Source organism: Psammomys obesus, unplaced genomic scaffold (genome assembly GCF_907164565.1).
Source record: "Psammomys obesus unplaced genomic scaffold, mPsaObe1.curated_primary_1811, whole genome shotgun sequence".
Taxonomy (NCBI): domain Eukaryota; kingdom Metazoa; phylum Chordata; class Mammalia; order Rodentia; family Muridae; genus Psammomys; species Psammomys obesus.
This window is the reverse complement of record NW_026596162.1, coordinates 13917993-13939682: the sequence shown is the minus strand read 5'-3', so window position 1 is coordinate 13939682 and position 21690 is coordinate 13917993. Positions and strand designations below refer to the sequence as shown.

General features: G+C 55.4%; 1 protein-coding gene across 1 annotated transcript; it reads right to left on the bottom strand.

Moving 5' to 3' along the window:
- Nucleotides 1-7242: 7242 nt before the first annotated feature.
- On the bottom strand, nt 7243-16574 carry Ninj1 (ninjurin 1). Its single transcript, XM_055595274.1, has 4 exons — nt 16433-16574; nt 9826-10054; nt 8456-8619; nt 7243-7916 (listed from the first exon to the last, which is right to left on the bottom strand). The coding sequence occupies exons 1-3, from the start codon at nt 16505-16507 to the stop codon at nt 8465-8467; spliced, it is 459 nt and encodes a 152-aa protein (XP_055451249.1). The 5' UTR covers nt 16508-16574; the 3' UTR covers nt 7243-7916; nt 8456-8464.
- Between the last annotated feature and the right edge of the window lie 5116 nt (nt 16575-21690).

Here is a 21690-nt window from a genome sequence, read left to right as displayed (position 1 = left end):
CATCTTCTCAAGATATGCCATACAGTCCCTGTCCCCTTTACCACACCTCACACCATCCACCCCTAACCACATTTGTTCCCACACCCCCTGCCTTGCTGCATCTTAGCCTTCCCGGTTCTTCCTGCCTGGGTGTCCTCGGTGCCCCCGTCAGCTGGCCTTGCGATCTAGCCCACAGGCCAATATGGGGAGAATGGCAGTCCCTCCCTGTTACTGACTGAATCCCAGGCCTCGCCACTGGTAGTTGGGACAGCAGTAGATGACAAGAGTCCGGGAGCGGGAACACTCAGAAACACTGGTTCCCCTGAAAGCCTGAGAAGTCGTGGAGCTTTATCCTCACTTTCCCCTCAAGGAAGTGAGCCACAGGAAAAAGGGAGATGGGCTAAGGAAGACTCGCAGTCCTACCCACCTCCCTGGGTCCCTGCCCTCTGCCTGGTGGTCACTGTCCTGTCACCAAGTCTCAGCTCCTCCACCATGCCTTGTTCATCTACTATGCCCTGGAAAGTAAAGTTCCAAAGGAGCTGGGCCCTTGAACCCGGTTGCTATCCAATATCAAGTGTGGCGACGGGGTCAGTGTGGCCATAGATGGGCTGGGTGTGGCCAGAGACCAGGCCCAGGCTGTGTGCGATGTTCTAGGAAACAGTCCTTGCCACTGACCTGCAAGGGACACCCTGACCAGGTGGGAGAGCATCTAGACAGAGCAAGCAGTTCATAGAACCTTCTAGATCCTTTAGAGATGAAAAAAAAAAAATCATGGTGTATTTGAAGTCCTCCCCACTGGTTCTTCACACACCTCTCTGGGATCTTATCCAGCTGTTCAGGCATCCTAGATTCAGGGTCTCTGTCTGTCTAGTTCCTTTGACTGAGGAATTATGTCCATCCTGTCTGAGGATCTGTCCTAGAAAAGTCCCTGTGGATGCCAGGAGGGTGAGCACACAAAGCTGACAGCTGGGTGCTCTGCCTTTGGCTGCACCTCTGGGTGAGGAGTGATGGGCAGGAGGGGAGGGGCCGATATGTCAGCTGCACTGGAAGGTCAGCAGCAAGCAAGCATGGCTCCCCCGTGGACACAGAGATGGTGCTTCCTTCCCCACGCATGCACCCGACACCTAGATCCTGTGACCACAAGCATTTAGGCAGGATTGCATATATCTGATTGGGAGGGGTAGCTGTATACTCAGAGCCCGGTTCAATGACCCTCCCCTCTCTGAGGGAAGTCAGCAGCCAAGAAGCCCAGCCCTATGAGCTTTTGTGAGCAGCCAAACTACTGAAGATGGTGGCAGTTTGGCGCAGAAGGTAGTCCCGTATGGCAGCATGCACACAAACTTACATACATGTGCACTGTACCTCCACACTCGTTCTATATGCGTGTACATGCTCACGCCCACGTATGCCAAATGCGCCCGTACGCAGGTCGGTTTGCATGAACACTCACATCAGACATCAGCCATGGAACTTGAGTCAGGACACCAATGGGCCTGGGTCAGGGTGCATGAAAAGTTCGCTCTTGAGCGTTTCCCCTGCCAGTTCCTCCCCATCAGCCTTTTTAGAGGAAACACAACATTGTCAATTGGCAGAGTCATCATGATTCTGTGTTTTCCACTGAGTTTCCGGAGTCACACGTGTATGTCTTGGAAAGTACCCAGGCATGTTCAGACTGAGACAGCCCAAACATGCAGGGAGGCGGGTATGGTATTAGGCCCCTAGGGAGGACTTCCATTTGCTGTTTGAGAGCAGCAAACGCTAGGGAGAGAGCTCTGCTCACAGCCGTGCAGAGTAGCCCGCCCAAGCCCTTAGGCTGGTGCCCTGCAGGTATGACGCACATGCTCCTTTCTGCTCCGTCGGAGAACTGCAGGCGAAGGTGAAGGAAGGCTGTTTCTTCGGTGCCTACCCATCTGCCAGGACACGCTGTGCCCACTGAGAATGGGTTTGGGGAAGGTGCCTAGTTACCATCTCCCTGGCCCACCTCAGAGGTGCAGGAGCAGGAAACATACTTGCTAATCGCCAAGCCTCAGTTTGAACCCCTCTAACACAGGAGCCCTACTCTGTGCCCCCCTTACGAGCACAGCTCCTCGGACCGAGCCCTTTTGAGAGAACCAAGGCCACAGGGTAGACTGAGCACTCAGCCTCCCGGGATTCTGACTCTCTCCTACCCATGACCTTCTAAAGGCCTACCCTAGGGCGTCAGCCTGCCAGCTCCCAAACACAGGCTGTCCCTGGGTGCCCCTCCAAGAGTGTCCCAGCCACTTGGGCCCCAGTTCCACAGCTAGTCTCAAAGCCTGAGGCTTTCAACATCCTGGACTTCAGCTGCTGCTTTCTGCTGGGCTGGCTCTCCACAGGACTTCTCCCTCAAGCTGAATCTGACAGTAAGGAAACCTCTTGCTTAGGCCTCAGCGTCCCCCTCAGACCCTGCCCTTCCTTCCAGCCACCTGGTGTGTGTGACATAAAATGAGTTCAGGCCATGAGTTCAGCAAGGGTCTCCACTGGACACTCGTTCACTGATGCCCCTTGCAGAACAAGACAACTGAGATCTCGAGCCATCGCAGTACAGTGCCAGAGGGTCCCGAAAGGAATAAGCCGTTCCCCCTGTGGGTACTCGGTGTCATCTGTCCCCCACACATCCTTCGGGTCCCGGGGAAGATGTCCCTGACTCCTTGAGGCTGTCTTGGACACTCACTCGGGTGAGAACAGGGTCTGCATTTTGGGCAGTGTTCCCAGAAGGCAAAAGGCTGGTGGGGTAGAGCAGAATGGAGGAGCCCTCCCAGCACAGGGCGCTTGAGGGGAGGGAGACAGTGGAGGGGCTTCTGGAGTGGAGTGGCTAGAACGTGATGGGGTGCCGTGCAGGCTGCACATGGGTCAGTGAGGACACGGGGCACGTGTGAGGTTAGAGCCCGGAAGTGCATCTGCCTCTTGCCCAACCTAGGCTGATGATTTGGGGGTGCTCTGACTCTGCTTTTGTGTGGTGTCATTACTTCTAGTTCCTGCTGGGTCAGCACCTGCCGCTGGGCCATCTCTCCCTTGCAGATGGCTCCCCTGCCAAGGTCCCCTCTCCACCACCAATCAGCCACACACCACCATGCTCATTCCAGTGGCTCCTGGACACCGACCCTCTTCCAGACCAGATGAGGATCTGGGACAGGTGGGCCTGTTGTACTTCCCACTGGCCTCAGAAGGGCACTCAGGGAGATGGCGAGCTGAGGGACACTGTTCGGTCCCATCACTGCCCAATTCTCTGCCTCTCATTTGTACAGTGGGTGAGAGAATAGAGACCCCATTTAGACAACAGGAGGGTAGCATGGCATGGCCTAGCCTGGAGAGGCACTGATGAAGTCAATACAGGGCCCTCTCCCAAGTCAGTTTCTGTTTTTGTTTGTTTGTTTTTGTATTTTGAGACAAGGTCTCACTGTGTAGCCCTGCCTGGCCTGTAATTTGCTATGTAGACCAGGCTGGCCTTGAACTCACAGAGATCTGCCTGCCTCTGCCTCACAAGTACTGGGATTAAAGGTGCTCGCCACCATATCCAGCTTCCCTTTAATCTTAATTTGATAACAAGATCCTGGTACTACCTTGCTGAGGCTCCGAGGCATCAGGGCAATGAGCAAGGTTGTGTCTCAGGGATCCTCATGTCCCGTTTTGCACTGGACCTGGCAGGTACCATGGGTGTGAGGGAGGGGTCACCTTGGCTTGAGAGTGGGTGGTGGCAGAAGGCAGCAGGCTAGAGTGCAGAAGGCGACAGCTGGGGTCCTCCGGGAGCCCCTTCCAGATTAGTGGCACAGGAGTCAGTGCTTTCCCAAAATTAAGTATCTGGGAAGGAACAACAGAAAGTCATGAAAGCAGTGAGGCAGGAAAATGGAATTACGGCCCCAGTGCCATCAGGAGGGAGGAGAAGGCATGTGGGAAATTGGAGCTTGGGGAGGTAAGGAGAGGGTGACTGAGTGTGACAGGTGTGGGGAGAAGGAAACACCTGTAGTCCAGCTATTCAGGACCCCCTCAGCATGTCCGAATGGGCCCTCCTCCCAGCCCAGACCCGCTGCCCTCGGAGATTCTTAAAGGACACGCATGGTGAAGACAGAAATGCTGTAAAACTAGCAATGCTAAGCACAGCCAGGATTGCCACAGGCTGTGGGGGACCCGGGGGGAGGACTGGGCCAGACCAAGGCCTCACCACAAGGGAAGCAAGGGAGCTGGGGAGATGCTCAGCTGGGCAAGCAGGGGGATCTGAACCCCAAAACCTCCGTTCAAAGCTTGGCATGGCAGTGCATGCCTGGAATTCCAGTGCTGGAGAAGTGGAGACAGGAGGACCCCTGGAGCTTGCTGGCTGGCCCCAGTGAGTCCTGGGGTCACTGAGAAACTCTGCCTCAAAAACTAAGGTGGAGAGTGGTTGAGGAAGACACCTGATGTGGACATTTGTCACCGCCACACACACACACACACACACACACACACACACACACACACACACACAGCCACACATACATGCATGGAGAGTAAAAAGCCTAGAACGGAATATACCCTTTCTCCCAGCTCCAGCAGAATCCCTGAGGAGACCCAGCAGGTGTAACTCCTATTCTCTGGGTACCAGTGTTGGCCCTGCATCAGGCTAAGTGCTGGTGGGGGCAGCTGGCAAAGATGTCTGAGTGTGGGGGAGTCGTCCAAGGACAGGGCCGTGGGGAGCAGGAAGAACACACCAAAGGGGGAGGGGCTGTGGAGAATATGGACATGCCCATCGGATCAAGCTGTGAGGGGTCCTCGGCTCACCATGGGCATCAAGGTCCCTGGCGGAGAGCTACATGCTCACTCTGAGCCACCCCAACCAGGGAATCTGTCCTGGGTAACAGGCTAGCCTCAGTGAGACACTACGGAGGCCCCCTATTCCCATCCAGGAGTTTCCTCTTTTGATGAAGAAGGAACTGAGCCCTGTGTTGGCCAACATCCGGCTGCTGAGCCCGGGCATGCAGGTGGCTGCTGGCCAGCTCACATGTTGGGGGCCACACTGGGCACACAGGGCCAGGAGGTGTGGTCTCAAGCCAGGTCTGGTCAGATGCTGCACAGGTCTCTGGTGTCTGCAGCTCTTTTGCAGTCTTTCTCTATCCTGCCTCTTACTGTGTGCACCCCACAGTTCTGAGTTTGAGTTCTGGGCTCAATCAATACTCTTGCCTCAGCTTCTTGAGTAGCTAGGACCACAGAAGTGTGTACCCCTGCACTCAGCTTTTCCCTGGGAACTTTGTTTTTTTTTTTTTAAAGACAGGGTTTCCTGTAGTCCAAGATAACCTCGAGCTTACTGGGTAGCTGAGGATGACCTCGAATGTCTGATCTTCCTGCTTCCACTGAGTGGAATCACAGGCATGCATCCTAACACTGTTTCCCCTGGATATTTCAGAGGGATTTGACCATTTCTCCCACAAGTGCTTTCTTTTGTCCATAACTTTGGATACCTGACTGGTCAGCCACACCCAAGGTTGTAGGGGCTTCTGTGACGTCTTAGGCCCCAGTTTCTAAAGGGACTTCCTGCCCTCTAGTGAAGGCTAGATAGGGAGTGGGGGTTTGAAGGGAAGCCCTGGTCTCTCACTCTGACTTGGGAAGGATGCTTAGGGAGGGCAGAAGCTGGCTGGGGCGCAGAGGCGGGGGGGATCAGGCATGGGTGGGTCTTAGGCCTCAGATACATCGCCAATATGAGGGAAGTGGGACAGATGAAGGGCTGGGGCTGGGAGGTAGAGCGGTTAGAACGGAGCAGAGGAGAGGAGGGCCTGGAAGCCAACTTCTGCAGGTGAGGGACACCTCTAGGTAAGATAGGAGACAGGCTCTCAGGCCACCCCCTCCCGAGCAGAGGGTCCCTGCTGGCCATGGGCAGGGTTGAGCCACCTTGGAGGAAGTGTCCAACAGTCAGCGCAGAGATGTGCCCACGTGCCAGCTCAAGGTGGGCCACCATCAAACAGTGTGTGCTGGAGGGGCAGAGAGCACGCACGGGAGCCCACCCAGGCCACAGTCGGTAACTGGAGACAAGAACACGGCCGTTTCCCAGGCTCACACAAGCCGCCTTTCCCCAGTACAGGGCAGCCAGAGAGCCTCAAAGACGCCAGTTAACAGGTGCTCTGGGCAGCCTCCATCCTTGAGCTCCTTCACTTGAGCAGGCCTGAGAGCCACCTCGAGAGCTCAGAGGGGCTGGTGACACTGTTAGTGTTACAGCTAGTAAGGGGCATGTGGAAACCTGAGCAGGCTTAGTCTTACTTTGCTACAAATAACACAGGCCCCGGGCATGTGGTCTGCCGTGTACATGTCGCTGAGGGCATCAAGCAGGCTCTCTGGGAAGGTCAGCAAAGACTGTTTCTAGCGCTTGGCATGCAAAGTCAGCAGGCAAAGCGCAGAGAGTTGCAGCGTCTTTCGGGCCTTGCACCCAGGAGACTGGCAGACTCCAATCTCTGACCATGTAGCAGTTGGGACCTAGGCACCTGTGTTCCTCCCGAATCTTGAGAAGTCCAGCAGGACAGGCTCCAGACCAGCAGAGAATATGCCTGGTAGGATGTTCACTGCGTGGGGGAATTCCATGAACTATCTTTGCAGAGCGTACGTGGGTGTGTGTGAGCGATGTATATACTTAGGGCATAGTGTGGCACACGTGTGCAGAGGCCGGAGGTCAAAATCAGGTGTTATCTTCTCTCACTCACCACCTTAGTTTTTGAGACCAGAGGTTGCTGAAGCTGGAGTTCACTGCGTGGCTGGCTGCCTCACCTTCCACCTCAGCACATGCCACTGCACCTGGGTTTTTACGTGGGTCCACATGTTTGTGCACTTTGCCACTGAGCCATCTTGCCAGCCCCTCTTGAAACTTCTTGATTGGGGCGGGGGAGAGTGTCACTGGAGAGGTGGCTCAGAGGTTAAGAGCACTAGCTGCCCTTCCAAAGGTCCTGAGTTCAATTCCCAGCAACCACATGGTGGCTCACAACCATCTATAACGAGATCTGGTGCCCTCTTCTGGCATGCAGGTGTACATGCAGACAGAACACTATACATAATCAATCAAACTTAAAAGAAAAAAAGAAACTTCTCTGTGTTCAGTGTAAGGGCTTTTGAGCCTCAGATCCCAACTTCTGTCTCAAAACCTAGCTCCAGACAGGAAGAAGGCTAAGAGTCCAACCAAGCATGCCAGAGAGGATACCCTGGCTGGAGTATGCTGAGGGCCCCACAGGGAGGGACTGTCTGGCAGTGGAGGATGGTGTCCCAGGACAGAGTGGCACATGGAACCCAGCAGGGAAGCACATAGCTTTATTGTCATTCCTGATTAGAAAAAATGGGGCCAACTCCCAGTAGGGAGCTGGGGCTCTTCGCAGGTCACTGGTAGAAGGTACCAGCATGACCTGCAGCCCCCAGGGGCACAGCTGCCTCTTGATGCCAGCCAAGCCCAGGCACTGCGGCTGGACCCAGTGGCCACTACTGGAACCGACAGGTACTGATGGTTGTCCAAGGTCCCTGGGCTGGGGAACGGCAGAGGCAGCCGTCTCCAGGGTGACCTGTGCAGGCTCCATGGGATGTGGGGACACTGGGTATCAGCAAAGGGAGGGGTATATCCTGGTCCTTCTGGAATGTCCTGAGACAGAGGCCAGTGCTGGCTCCTCATCAAGCCCGGTCACAGACTTGCTGCATGTCCTTGGGTGGGCAGTGACTATTCTCTGAGCATTGGTTTCCGTGGGACTGTCCAGTTCTGATCTTCATGGCCTTGTGTCCAGTTCCCACATGCCTAGGGTGGCCGCCCACACAGCAGTCACAGCTGGATGGAAGTCTATCCCTGACCACGGTCCAGTGGTGGCCGGCTTGGGCTCTGGTGGCTTAGGGGAGTGCTGCACACGAGGAGAGGGATGCCTTGAGGGCACGGCAGTTGCAGGGCTCTGGACAGCTGGGCTGCTGGTCAGGTACCTCTAAGGATTCTGGAAAGACAAAAAGAGAGGCCTGTGTGTGGCTAGGCCAGCTAACAGTGCCCCGGGCTGGAGGGGCGCTGAGTCCATGCTGGTGACCAGCTTGTGGGCATCAGGACCTCTCAGCCTTGGGTAATGGTCTGCCCACCATGGACAAAAGTGCTGCAGCCCTTTCCGCAGTGAGTACACTGTTCCTTGTCCCTGTCAGGACTTAAAGGCCACACCCGTCATAGTGACAAGAGCCAGTCAGTAGTGACCATGGCTACCCACCTAGCAAAAAGCCACTACTGGCTGTTAGCAGCAGCAGGCCATGCAGTCACCAAGAGCTTGATGTCTCTGGAGACATCCACAAAGAGTAGAGGCCAGGAGGACAGGGGCTACGGTCCCACAGGCCTGGTGCCCTCTTCCTGGCCAGATGACCTACATCCCCATGGAGCATCAAGGACTGTGTTCAGGTGAATGTGAGGGCATGGCTGGCCCAGGACCCACCGCACTCTGCACACCTCCATGGCAGTGGCAGCAGCAGGTCTCAGCCTCTCCTCCCAACTCACCTGGGTGTCCTACTGCCGGGGTGCCACGTCCACTACAGGCTTCTGGACCCCAAAGGCTGTGATGAAGATGTTGACCACCACAATGATGAATACCAGTCCCGTGGCCAGGTTGTTAAGGAAGTCCAGCTTGGCGTGCTTGGCTGGGTTGTTGAGGTCATACTTGACTGTGGGGGAGAGGGAGTCGATGCTGTCCAGGGAAGCCTGACCTGGATGAAAGTGGCTAGGGCTCTTGGCCATATTCAGGGCTTTGTACCTTACTGAAAAACTGCCTGTTTTGCTAAAATTAGGCATGGATGTCCCTACCTACTATGTTCCCCATTTTCTCCATGAGGAAAACAAACCCAGGCAGGTTAAGGGTGTCGCTTCTGGATGCCAGGCCAGGCCAGGCTTTTTTTTTTTTTTTTTTTTCAAAGACAAGACCACTAAACTCCTCATGAGCCTTAGTCTATGGACCCTCTGATATACCTTAAACTCTGCCACTATATCCATTTCACAAGTACAAACTGTGAAGTCCCAGAAGGTCCCCTCACTGGTCCAAAGTCATATTGCCAGTAAATGGGGGGCTCTTGCTGTTTCTGATGACATCTTCAGCTCTGGACAGGAACCAAGGTCGCCCTGGTGCCCACTTTCCTGTCAGCTATCCTCCTATGCCTACGGTCACCTGTGGAGGGGACATTCATGATTGTGTTTGGGAGCTAGCTATCTGTGCCTATGAGAGGAAGCATGTGCTGAGGGGATGGTCAGTGATTTAAGTTTGGGAATTAGTGGTTAGACCCTGGACCAGAAAGAAGACTTGGGCATCCTGTCCATGGAGACAGTGATTCAGGTCCATGGTCACCTCTGGGCCCAGAATCATCTTGTCTCCAGACAATGACTCTCTTCATTTTCTACTCGAGTCACCTCCTTACCTCCTGCCCCAGGATCCCCTCTTCACCTCCCAAGCCAGAGTCCCTCATCACATCTTGACCCAAGGTCTCTTCCTTGCTTCCTAGGTAAGGGTCTCTTCTCTGTCTCTTGCATAACTTGGCTGCTCTTTGGCACTGGACACAGACAGCAGAGTCAGGCCTGAGCTGGTCTGCCCAGGCCCCCCGGCTAGGAGAAGCTATCTTGTGGCAGTGAGTCATCCGCAGGAACGCAACCTGCGCCTGTTCGACCTCACCGTGCAGACCCTGAGGACCCTAACCTCACTCGGCTTTCAAAGACGAGGGTCAGATGGAAGTGGGGTTGCGGGGGAGGGTGTCGAGCTGCAGCCTGGACCACAAGCCTGGCTGGCTACCCGAGGGCCAACTGGTGCAAACCGCCTCCACCCTCCCCCACCCCCGCGCCCCTCTACCTATCCCCGGGGCTGTGCGAGCAGCCATGGGCCCTACCCAGGAAGATAAGCAGCACTCCCACTCCAATCTGCAGCACAAGAGAGATGGAGATAAGGACCACAAGGGGCACGAAGAAGGCGAAGTCATGGCCCTGCTCCACCACAGCCTTCAGCTGCGACGCGTTGGCCATGAGCAGCGCGATGTCCAGCATGCTCTCCGCGGCGCTCTTCTTGTTGGCGTAATGGTTTACATTGATGGGCCGGTTCCTCCAAGCCCCACGGGCTGGCTGTGGGGAGCAAGGCACGACAGGGTCAACTTGGGGCTCTGGAGAGAGCTACAGGGAGAGGTCGGGACGGGGTTCCGGGGTTCCGGGCCTCCCTGGGGCTGTAGCAAGTTGCCAAAGCCCTTGCAGGGAAGGCTTCTGTTGCCCAACCCTGGCAAGTGCTCGTTACTCTAAGGAAAGTCCCTGGAGTAAGGTTCTGGAGAGAAGGAAACCAGAACACCAACCTCAGCACACACACTGGTCTCCAGCTGGGAAAGACCATGGCCTTCACTATCCTCTGCAGCAGGTACTCCTCCTTGCTAAGAACCCTAGGACTCCCCCACAACTCCCAGGGTACCAGGAAGAGAATTGAGGAGGGAGCAGACAGGTCCCAGCATGCTGGCCTCAGCTTGAATTTATCCTTCCTGGGCTGTGCCCAAATGTCTGGTCAATCCTGCCTTGGTTCACCTCCCAGCATCAGCCTCACGCACCTCAGTGCGAGCCCACACACACAGACGACACCCTTAGCTTCAACATCATCCTACGGGAGGATGGTCTGGTCACCCTGTTCAGTTACAGCTAGCTACTTGTGGATATGTGGTGCCAAGAACACACAGCAGGTGCTCAGCAGATGCCCCAGCACCCTGCATGCAGTGGAGCGGGGTGCCCGTCTTCATAGAATTGACAGAGATACAGTTCAGAGCTCCTTTAAGGGTACACAGCCCTTGGTGGCATCCTCTGTGCTTTTAGAGCTACTCCCCGCCACTCCCTGGAGGTCATTTCCCAGGTCACCTCCCACCTCTCATACGAGGCCCTGTAGGTCTCTCTCTACCCACCAGACACCCCCATGCTCCATTCTCCCTGGAGGCCCCTGACTCCCTTGGTGTGGGGCCTGGCCCTCTCCTCTCGGGAGAGGTCACCTCTCTGGCCAACCTGCTTCATTCTAAGGCACCTTTAAGTGGCTGGCTTCCTCTTTACACTGAGTCAGTCAGTTCTCTCAAGCTGCCCTGCTAGGGCCCCTTCTCAGCTACCTAGGGAGATCTCACCACACCTAGGCTTAGCCCATTGTCCACTGGTGCCCCTCAGCCATCAAAGCCCCGCACGGTAGCCTCCAGAGAGTGGGCATGGAGCTGAAAGAGGTGGCCAGGGCCTGCTGTTGGCAGCCAGCCCCCTGGGGCCACCCTGGCAGATCCTGTTTCTAGACTCATGAAAGATGCAGGGGATGGAGGAATCCTGCAGGCTGTGGGCAGGCAGCTACTGTGCTCTGCAGGCTGCAAAGCCCAAGGCAGGTGCTGAGCTAACAGAGCACAGGACCACTTCACTTAGAGTGTGTATCTTTAACCTGTTATTTCTTCTGTGTGGGTGTGTGGGTATAGGTATTTGTTGTTTTTTGGCTTTTTTTTTTCTTTTTCTTTTTCTTTCTTTCTTTCTTTCTTTTTTTTTTTTTTTTTTTTTGATACAGAGTTTCTCTGTGGTATAGCCCTGGCTGTCCTGGAACTTGCTCTGTAGACCAGGCTGGCCTCGAACTCAAGAGATCCTGCCTCCCTGAGTGCTGGGATTAAGGCATGCACCACTATGCCTGGCTGTGTATGGGTACTTGTATATAATTTCATGCGTATACGCAGTTGGATCTATTGAAGTTTACACATGCATGGAAGTACTCAGGTATGCATATGTGCGCAGTAATGTGCCTACGTGTGTGTGTGTGACATATGGGTATGGGCATGTGTCACACAACCCATACAAATAACACATATGCACATACAGATAAACACGCCTATACATGTATGCATACACAAACACAGAAAGCAGAACCTTTGATAGTTGATGAAGCAAAGAACTGGAAGTAAACAGCCCCAGACTAAGCTTGCTGGTCACTGGGCAGTGGGGAGAATTTCTTTCCATTCTGAACCATTTAAATACTTTGTGGCAACAAGGTCACAAGGAACAGAGATACATGAATGAGCTCCTTCACATCCCTACCCTCAACCTCTGCTCTCAGCATTCTCAGTCCCAAACTGAGTTCCCCTGCTGGCCTTGCTCACTTGAGCCCCAAGCTGAGGCTGTGCACAGGAAGGCCCTTCCCAAAGCCACGCAGTGCATAGGGGCCAGGCTCCAGTGTGAGCTCGGAGCCCTGGCAGCTGTGACCGTGAGGGGACTGAGTTCTCAGGGAGCTCTCTGTCTCTAGCTCAGGACAGCCAGTTTTGCTCAGCCTCAGTGTCTCGCTGTGCCACAGAACTTGTGTACTTAATACCATTAGATGGCGCAGAGCTCTAAGGACCAACAGAGGCCTCAACTCATGCCTCCCTCTCGCTCTGTAAGGTGATGATAGGGGCCTCAGGCTGAGGGACAGGCCCAATGGCAAAGCAGGCCACTGGATGGTGTTAAACTCTACCTCCTCACAGCCTGGCTCTCTGCCCCCCACGTCACCCCACCTTCATATCTGGAGCTGCCCTCTGGGAATCCTGTCTACCACTGAGTAATAGGACACATTACTCTCCTCTAGGGATCCCTATATGGGGTCTCAGGGGACCTTGTAGGCTACCTCCAGGGAGGGGTGGGGCCCAAATTTAATTCTAGGATGTGAGCTCCACACCTGGGGCCGCACACACACCACTGGTGCTCACCCTGGCAGGGTTCCCCTCCTGGGGTCAGATCCTGAGCCACGCGGGTGACTGCCACACAGGCCTCTCCTGGGACGCACAGTAGGCTAGATCTAAGGGTGGCTGGGCCCCTCAGTCAGACCAGGGAGTCCTGTGGGCTTAACTAGCTGCCTGAGCATGCTAGGAAACCCTTCCAGGCCTGTGCCAGTGACCTGGGCAAATCAGGGAGAAAACACACTGGTTAATGTGTGCCAGGGATGGCAGGAATTCCCCGAAACCTCAGCAGCAGCTGGGAACTGGCACAAAGTGGGCTGTTTTCCTTTGAACACTAGGAAGGATCACTGTGGGTTAGTCAGCCCGTACAGGGGGCTGCACTGGTGAGGGTCTCATCATAAAGCCCAGGGCCACCTGATTGTCTGCGGCTGAGGTGGGAGGGGAGTGGGCACCTAAGGGCTGGCTTAGCATAGCACTATGGGGATCTGTGCCCATCAGCCTGACCCACAGAGCAGGGTGCCACCCTTTACACACACACACACACCCGCCATTCCCAGTCTCACCACACCAAGGGCCAGTAGGATGACTGCTTATCAGCGAAACAGGCAAACAAGAAAATGCAGGGGGTTTCTTAAGGTGGGGCTCCGAGGCCTCTGACCTGCTGGGACACACTGCATCAAGCAGCTTGGCTAGGACGTTCCTTTCCTCAGTGTCTGGCTCTCCCCAGTGACTTTACTTCAGTCAGTGAGCAATACCAGCAGGTGAACACAGACACCAGAAAGAGAAAAGGCCAGGCCAGACACAGGTCTTCCAAGAGGCCAAAATGTTGTCCTAGGTGACCCAGTGGTCCAAGTCTAGATAGATTCTAAATAACCCCAACCTGGGCTGCTCAGAGGCCCTGTCACACACCAGTAGATGCTGGGGGTTACTGTGGCATAGGGACAGGAGCTGCGTGCCCACACTTTCGCCAGATATGGTGGGAAGCCACCTGTCCCAGCCTCCTGCCACCTAGCCTGCCCTGCCCATACCCAGGAGACCACAGTGTCTGCTACTTCCACATACACATTCCAGGCAGGAAGCCCCAGTGAGACAGCAGGAAGCACGGAAGGCGGTGTCCCCACAGCAACTGGGCCACGGGCTGGGCAGACTCACTTCCTGTGGCTCAGAACTGAGCAGGAGTGACCGAGAGGCCCACTAGGGTGGCCTTTAGAACTTGGCTAAGATCCTGACTGTCCCAGGATCTGCCAGGCAAGCAGAAACGAGGAAAATAGGAAGCTTCTAACAGCTGAGGCCAGGCAGAAGGAAGACCAGCGTGCAGGACAGAATGTTTCAGGAGACCTGACACAGGGCCATAGCTCCCTCAGCCTGGGTTCAGGGAGGGCCAGGAAAGCAGGGCAGGCACAACAGGGCTACAGCCCAGCTCCGTCCCAGCCACACCCCTCCTGCAGTGTCTAACACGAAGCAGCCATGGGCACTTCCACACTAAACTGGTGTTAACTGTTTCTCAGCTGCCAGGTAAAAATGAGCTAATTTACAAAAACTGGCTTAGTCTGTGAATACTAACACGGCCTCAGGGTAACTGGCTTTGGGCATCCAGCATGGGCATGGGCACAGCTTCCCTACTGATGTACTTGAGGGGACCAACCAGGGCAGCTCTGCTGAGCCTTAGCCCCCCTGGGAGGTACTGGTGCTCCTTTTTTCACAGGGGAACTGGAGGTCCCTTGGAGTCCTCATCCTGGGAGCAGTCCTATCCTTCCCACACTGTGGAGTGTCTCCACAGTGAATGCCATCATGCACTGCATTCTGCTACAAGCTTTTCCTTTACATGAGCCACACGGTTTTCACCTCGAGGAAACACTACCATGCCACCTCATAGATGACAAACGCCTCAGTTTATCTATGAGGAGGCATGACATGGCCTAGAAAGTTGGAGGTAGGATCCTGAGGTTGGGAAGGGGGACAGGGCACTGAGCAGGGCAGCCTTCAAGGCTGGCCACACCTCAGAGAATCATCCTGTCCCCAGTGACCCTAGGCAGACCCTCCTGCCTAGCCCTGCATGTTCTCAGAAACCCAGCCTCTGGTCTCCATTTGACCTGTTCCCTCTGGCCTGGGTCCTCTTCCACTCCCACCAGAGGGCCAGATCTGTGTCCCTCCAGCAAGACAACTTGAACAACTCCACCACACAGAGACCCTTCCCTGACCCCATGCTCCCTACCAACCACCATGGCAGGCAACGCAGCATACCCTTGAGAAGCTGACATAGTTGCTTTCACTCTCCTACCTGGGCTCTTCAAAGAAATTGTGCAAGGGAGGGGGAGGGATGATAGTGGGGGTGGGGTATCTCTGTCTCAGAGCCAAGACAGACCTCTGGGCACCCAACCCAATATCTCCTATGTATGTGCTCAGACTGCCCTTGTGAGGCACAGCTCACCCAGCTGTCTGGAGAGCGGAACAGACATAGGACTGAAGGGAAGGCACAGTGAGGCAAGGCCAAGGGTCAGAGACAGGCAACGAACTCCTTCAAACTAGCTTCTAAACCACCGGTCCACCTGCTCCTGATTCGAAACCCTTGTCCTTAAAGACAGAGAGAGATCATTGCTTCTTCCTTTTAGAACCACATACAAAAGACCCAGAGAGATGGAGGATCCTCCGGAAGGAACACAGCTCTCCCACAGTGTCCCTGGCCCACTGATCTCCAGAGTGTTCATGCATTTTTTGGCAGGGTCCAGGTCTCAGCTGGAACACATGAACAGGTCCCAAGCCTCTGGTGCTGTTTTCTCCTCTTATCTAGGGACAGACATCTGTCCTCCCACCTCTTGCTCCTCTGGTTCCTCTGCCCTGAACAACCCTGTTCCCAGGCTATGGGCCTGAATCTGGGCAGAAGGTCTCCGTTTCAGTCTATTTTGCACCTCGGAGACTTGTGGAAAATCCCAGCCGGGTGTAATTCCCCACCCCCATCCCTGGGGGGTCGGAAAAAGAAGGAATGTCCAAAGTCAACAAGTCACAGAGGGCCAGAGGGCCATGCAGGGTGGTACCAGTGAAGGCTGGGCCCTGGCGTGCTCAGGCCTGGCCCTGGAGGTAGACTACTACGAGGTGAGCGGTCAGGAAGGACAGTTCCCTCAACATGGACCTCCGACCACTGCCATGGCCTTGGCAGGCTAGGCAGAGCAAACTCCAGACAGGTCTTGGCAGTCCTAGAGTGGAAGCCCTGAAGACCGAGAGGGTGACGCTCTGTGTTTCACAGGCCGTGGCCGCAGCAGGGTATCCAGCCTCGGGTTTCCCCTACCACTGCCGCATGCGACTGTGTGGTCACTGAGTGTGACGTAGCTGTCTGTCTGGTGCTGGCCTCCAACCAGGAGGCGGTGGCTTCTCTCCCGCCCACCGCAGGGCACGCAGGAGGAGACAGCTCGGAGGCACTGGAAGTTGGAGGGCGGTGTGGGAAGCAGGAGAGTCCCGGGGAGCGGGATGCCAGCCTCCTCCACCCGAGGAGCGGTGCCAGCCCGACGAGGGCTCTGCACAGTGGGGCGACGGCAGCACGCTAGAGCACCCGGCGCCTCTGCCCACCTGCCGTGCTGGCCCCAGACCTATGGGACCACTACTTGCGCTCAGGACAGTTCAAGCACCACTTTGCCCGGAAGCAGCGGCCACCACTACCACCACCACCACCACCATCACCACCCCGCAGTGCGGTCGCCGCGCGTACAGGGCCCGCCGCCCACAGGTGTCCGCTGCCGAGCAGGGCCCAGAGAGGGCGGCGCCGGCCAAGGTCACACAGCAGCCGCGGCAGGAGGTGTTGAGGTCTTACCGAGGCGTCGGGGGAACCGGGAGAGCCCGGGCGCAGATCGCCGTTGAGCTCGTATTCCTCGGTGCCCGGCTCCATGGTACGGCCGCCCGGGCCGCCTAGCACACGGCCAAAGCGCGCCGGCGCCTCCGCCGCGGGCTACCGCTGTGCGCCCGCCCCCGGCCCGGCCCCGACACGCCCCCCGCGCGGGGCCGCCCCCAGACTCCGCCTCCACCCTGGGCGGGGCCCGGGCCTAGACGCCAGCTGCTGGAATGGCGCTGGACGGTAGCCCCTCTCGGACCTTGATGTCCCCAATTCCCAGGGTCCTTCAGGATGGCTGGGTCGTGTCCTCGCGGTGGCAACGGAAGGTTCCCGAGGACCCTGTCTCAAAGTCACTGATTAGACGCGCGCGCTGGGGAGGGAGGGTTCTGAGCTTTGAACGTGAGCACCTAATCTAATTATTAAAGTGAGGTGGAGGGCGTGCGCGTTGATGCCTCTTGGTGAAGTTTTTCCCTTGGACAGGGCGCGCCCTGAGGCTGTAAATCCATTCAGCTCGGTGCCTGCTAAGCACTCAGCCCAGGAAAAGGGTGTCGACAGTTTCTCTGAGCCACCTTGGCTTGTGGCTTTCCGCTCTAGGGCCCTCAGCTGTTTTGCCTGGAGAATGGAGATACTACTTGAGGACCTTCCAGCACAGACTAGAGGCCGGAGGGAAGCAGAGGGGATCGCTAATGGAGCAGCTCAGTGCTCAGGAGGAGCTGGCATCACGGCCCAGCTTGGACCTGGCACTCTGTGCTCCAGGGGTCTGAGCACAGAGCCTGCAGGCTTTGCCTCCAAGGACTTCTGTGTCTCAGCAGCGTGTCCTGGGAGCGCTCCTGGCCTAAGAAGCCAGGTGGAGTGTGAAGGGATGGAATGTGCAGGAGTTGAGAGTAAAGGGCGGCAGCCCTCCTTCCTCCGCCTCCACTCTCAGGCCCCTCTTCTCTGCATCGCCTCAGGGGTGCCGTGCCACCCTGGAGCATTCCCTCCTGGTGTCTCCTGCGCCTCAGAGGGAGTGAGCACACTGTGAGACTCTTAAAAAGATTAGCTGGGACCCAGAACGACTTGCTCTGTGGCCGAGTGGCTGACCATGTGTCTCTGCATAGGTCTCTGTCCCTCTGTCTGCTGCTCCCTTCCAGAAGGAAGAGGATTAAAGAGGTTAAGAAATGGTGCCTGCCCTGGTGGTGGTGATGGTACAGGCCTTTAATCCCAGCATTTGGAGGCAGAAGCAGGTGTATCTCTGAATTTGAGGCCAGCCTGGTCTAGAGCAAGTTTCAGGACAGCCAGGGCTTCACTGAGAAACCCTGTCTAGAAAAACAGAACAAGAATGAATGAAAAGAAAGACATGAAATGGTATCTGGGCTGGAGAAATGGCTTAGTAGTTAAGAGCGCTGGCTGCTCCCACATGGCAGCTCACAATCATCTCTAGCTCTGGTTCCAAGGGATCTGACATTCTCTCCTGGCTTCTGATGGAAATGGCAGAATGAGCTAATTGCAAGGCGAAGTTAAAGTATGCAAGCACAGGTTTATTGGACGTGGCTCTCGGCTACCACACAGAGGGAGGGAGAGAGAAGGAGAAGGGGAGAGATGCAGAAAGAGAGAGGAGAACGGGGGTGGGGGTACCAAAACATCTGGATCATAGAGTGAAGGGCCTCTGGGAGAAAAGAAGCCCCACCCTCCTCGGCTAGGAGATTCAGGGCAGAGGGTGGGGCGTGCCAGCCATGCCCTGCAGCAGAGAGGACCTAGGGATACCTGAAGCCAGACATCCCAGGCTTTTGTTGAATAAGAGATGGCGTATTAGACCATGACTGCTTCCGGCTGATATGAGGGGGCGGGAGCGCAGAAAGCTGGAATGTTGGCCATGTCCAGGAAGAGCAGGCTGATTGCTTGCTGTCCAGGGTCTGTGAGTCCATCTGTGGCTAGGAGAGTGCAGCCATAGCTTTTGCAGTCTTTGAGGTTTAGGCCGGAACACCTGAGAGTTCTGCATGCAGCCCTTGAGGAAACACCCAAACCTGACAGGATGCTGGACATATATACATACATTAAGGGAGGCAAGTGGATCTTATACTAACTACAGGGTTCAGCCTACCGAGTCCCCATCGGGCTGGACCTCACCCTGGAGCAGGAGGGGAGCACCCACCTCCTCTCAGTAGGCCTCATGTCATTTCTGCCACCTCCAGGCAACACCCCCAGATTATGAATCTGCTGATTAAGGCCCAGAGAGATTATCCCAGCCAGTGTGTTGCCTGAGGTGTTCTCTCGGGCAAGGTCTGACACTAGGCCTGTTTCAGTGATAGTCACTGTTCACCGCTGAGGTAACTGATGCCTCACTGACTGTGTGCCAGCACTGGAAATCTCCAATGTGTGTGTGTGTGTGTGTGTGTGTGTGTGTGTGTGTGTGTAGGCATGCACTTGTACTTGCTGCGGATCAAACCCGAAGCCTTGTGTAAGTTAGGTAAGTGCTCTGCCATTGGGCTACCTTGCCAGCCCTGCTGGAAATCCAGATCTGTAATGTGGACGCCAGCCATTAGCAGCCATCCCCAGTTCTTGGCCCCTTCCCACCCTTGTGGGCAGCACTGTCCATGGGGGCGGGGCTCCAGGAGGCAGGTAGGGAGTGTGTGAATTCTGGCAGGCTGCAGGCAGGCCCCAAGGCACCGTTGGAATCTGTCTGTCCTTAGAGCCCCCAGGAAACTCCAGCTGCGGGCCCTTAGTGCTGTTTCAGAGGACTACAGGAGGACTGTGGTGGAGCAGTTGAGCAATCACACTCTGTTTGAGCAAACCACTCAGTGTCCCACCCATGGCCTCAGGCAGGGCGTCTCCTCCAGCCTCAGTTTCCTCCTCCATCAGTGAGACAAAGGTAAGGCTGAGACACGCACGGCTTTGCTAGCTGGCTGCCCTTCTAAATGAGCCTGCAGAGGGGTTTCCAGTCTGCTGTGTCGTCCCTTCTTGCCTATGACATGTCCCTCTTCCCTCTGGGCTCAGGGGTGTTTTGTTTACCAGACTTTTCTCTGCTGGATCTGACCCAGGACAAGTCTTAAAGGGACAGCAGCTCCTGTATCCCTGCTCCCCATCTGCTCTCAAGGTCTTCAGGAAATGCTGAGTGGGCAAGACATACATACACAGCCCTCTCCTACATCCTGGCCCTGAGCAGATGGTTCATATGGAAGTGACCTCAGACGAGAATCAGGACAGAAAGGACCCAGAGAAGTGTGGCTGATCCCTGTGTGTACGCAGCCCACACAAACATGTCTGCATTTGTTTTCGTGAGGGCAATGGGTCTTTGCCAATTAGCTCAAGGCCATTGTCTCGGGCTATATCCTCAGCGCTGGGAGACTCTCATCACTCACGGCTGATAGAAGCAGGATGGGCTGTGCTGAAAACAGTTCACATCCCTGCCCCTGAACTGTGGGGCTTGGGGTTGTTCCTTAGCCGGCAAAACAAGAGTTCTCTAAGAAGGCATGTGTGGGCCCTGAGTTCTGTTTCCATCTCTCCCAATGGTACTACCTCCAGCAAGCAGCTCTGCCCTCCCAGCTGAAAAGTGGGGAGTGTCTCTGGACTTCGGTATTGGTTCAGTCAGTAAAAGGCTCACCTTGACAACATAAGGACCTGATTTCATTCCCTACAGTCCACCTTGTAAAATCTGAGTACAGTGGTTTGCGCTTGTAATCTCAACATTGGAGATGTGGGGACAAGCAGATTCCTGGGGCTCCCTGAGACGCCCACCAGTCTAACCTACTTGCTGAGTTCTAGGCCATTGAGAAATCCTGAAGAGAGAGAGAGAGAGAGAGAGAGAGAGAGAGAGAGAGAGAGAAGGTTGCCGACACCTGAGTCTTAGCAGGGCAGAGGATAGGCACAGGCATTATCACAATGAACACCGTGACACTTCCCTGTGGAAAGAGTGTAGCTGTTATCCTTGGTGATCCAGAGACCAACAGGCCTTTACAGGGAAAGTTGTGGCCTTCCCTCTTATGCATGGGCCCCAGGAACCTGGGCAAAATACTGTGTTCTGAGCCCCCATGCAGCACAGAGGTGTGGCTTGACTAATGTGGACACAGTGAAGACCTTTAGTGGCTAGACACCTGTGGGATGGACCGTGTCTTCACAAGCAGTCTTGGAAGCAACCACTCTCCTCCTCCCCGGCACGTTCCTGTCCCCAAGAGGCCTCAAGGCTGAGGTGCCAGTCCATCTCACAGAGGGAGAGAATGAGGTCAGGAGTGGTTGTGGCATGTCCTAGTGGCACTGTCCCTGCCCCTGCTAAGGCTGTCAGGGCACAGAGGCAGGAGAGTAGTGTTGCTTGGCCTTCAGCTTCACACTCCTGAGTTTAGCTAGTTAATTCTTCTTTCCTGACAACTGGGAAGTGAATGTCATAACAATTGTATTGGACCTCAGGGAGATCTTGATCAAGGGAGTCTTGCCTAGCAGAGCCAAAGACAGAAGCAGCCTGTGTTCCTGACAACTGGAGTGCTGGCTCTGGCTGGGCGGCCCCTCTCTGGACTTCCTAATGTACGGGAAACAAATCATCTTGTTTTGAAACTGCTGTAATTTGGTCTTCTTCTGACACCCATCAGCTGAACTCAGCCCTGGTTTTAAAATCTTCATGCTGGCTGGGGTGACAGAGTCCTCGCTTAGCATGCACAAGGCCTTAGGTTTGATTCTTACATCAAATAAAACCAGGAGTGCTGGTGCATGCCTGCAATCCCAGGAGAGAAGGTGCAGGCAGGAGTATTATAAAGGCCAGTCTGGGATACATAAGTTCTTGTCTTAAAAAAACCAAACCAAACCAAACAAAACAAAATCAAAAACTTCTGAAGCCTTGCTGGGACGGCCCTCCTATGCCTGTGAATACACCCTGCCTCTGCTCCGCTCTTCCTTTTGTTCCTTTGAGACCTTTCAACCTGAAGGCCAGTCTCCAATAGCTGCCTGTCACTTGATGGCCATGCACCTGTTCCCTGGGGACCTCCCTGCACCTGGGCATGAGCCTGAAAACACTGATTTGTGTTTGTACAAGTGCTGTGTGTGTCCCATCCTGACCAGCCTCTGGCCACAGTCAGCCTGGAAGGGAAGGGCATCTTAGAGCTCAGGTGCTGACCGTCCACTGCCTGGTATCTGCCTGGGGCATGGCCTGGCTACCTCCTCCAACCAGCCCCTAGGCATGGTGCCAGGTGTCCCTTGGCCCAGGCTGTGATCAGCAAACCACTAATGACAGGGGCTGCCTGGGCTCTTTATTCTTGGCCCCAACATGGACCATA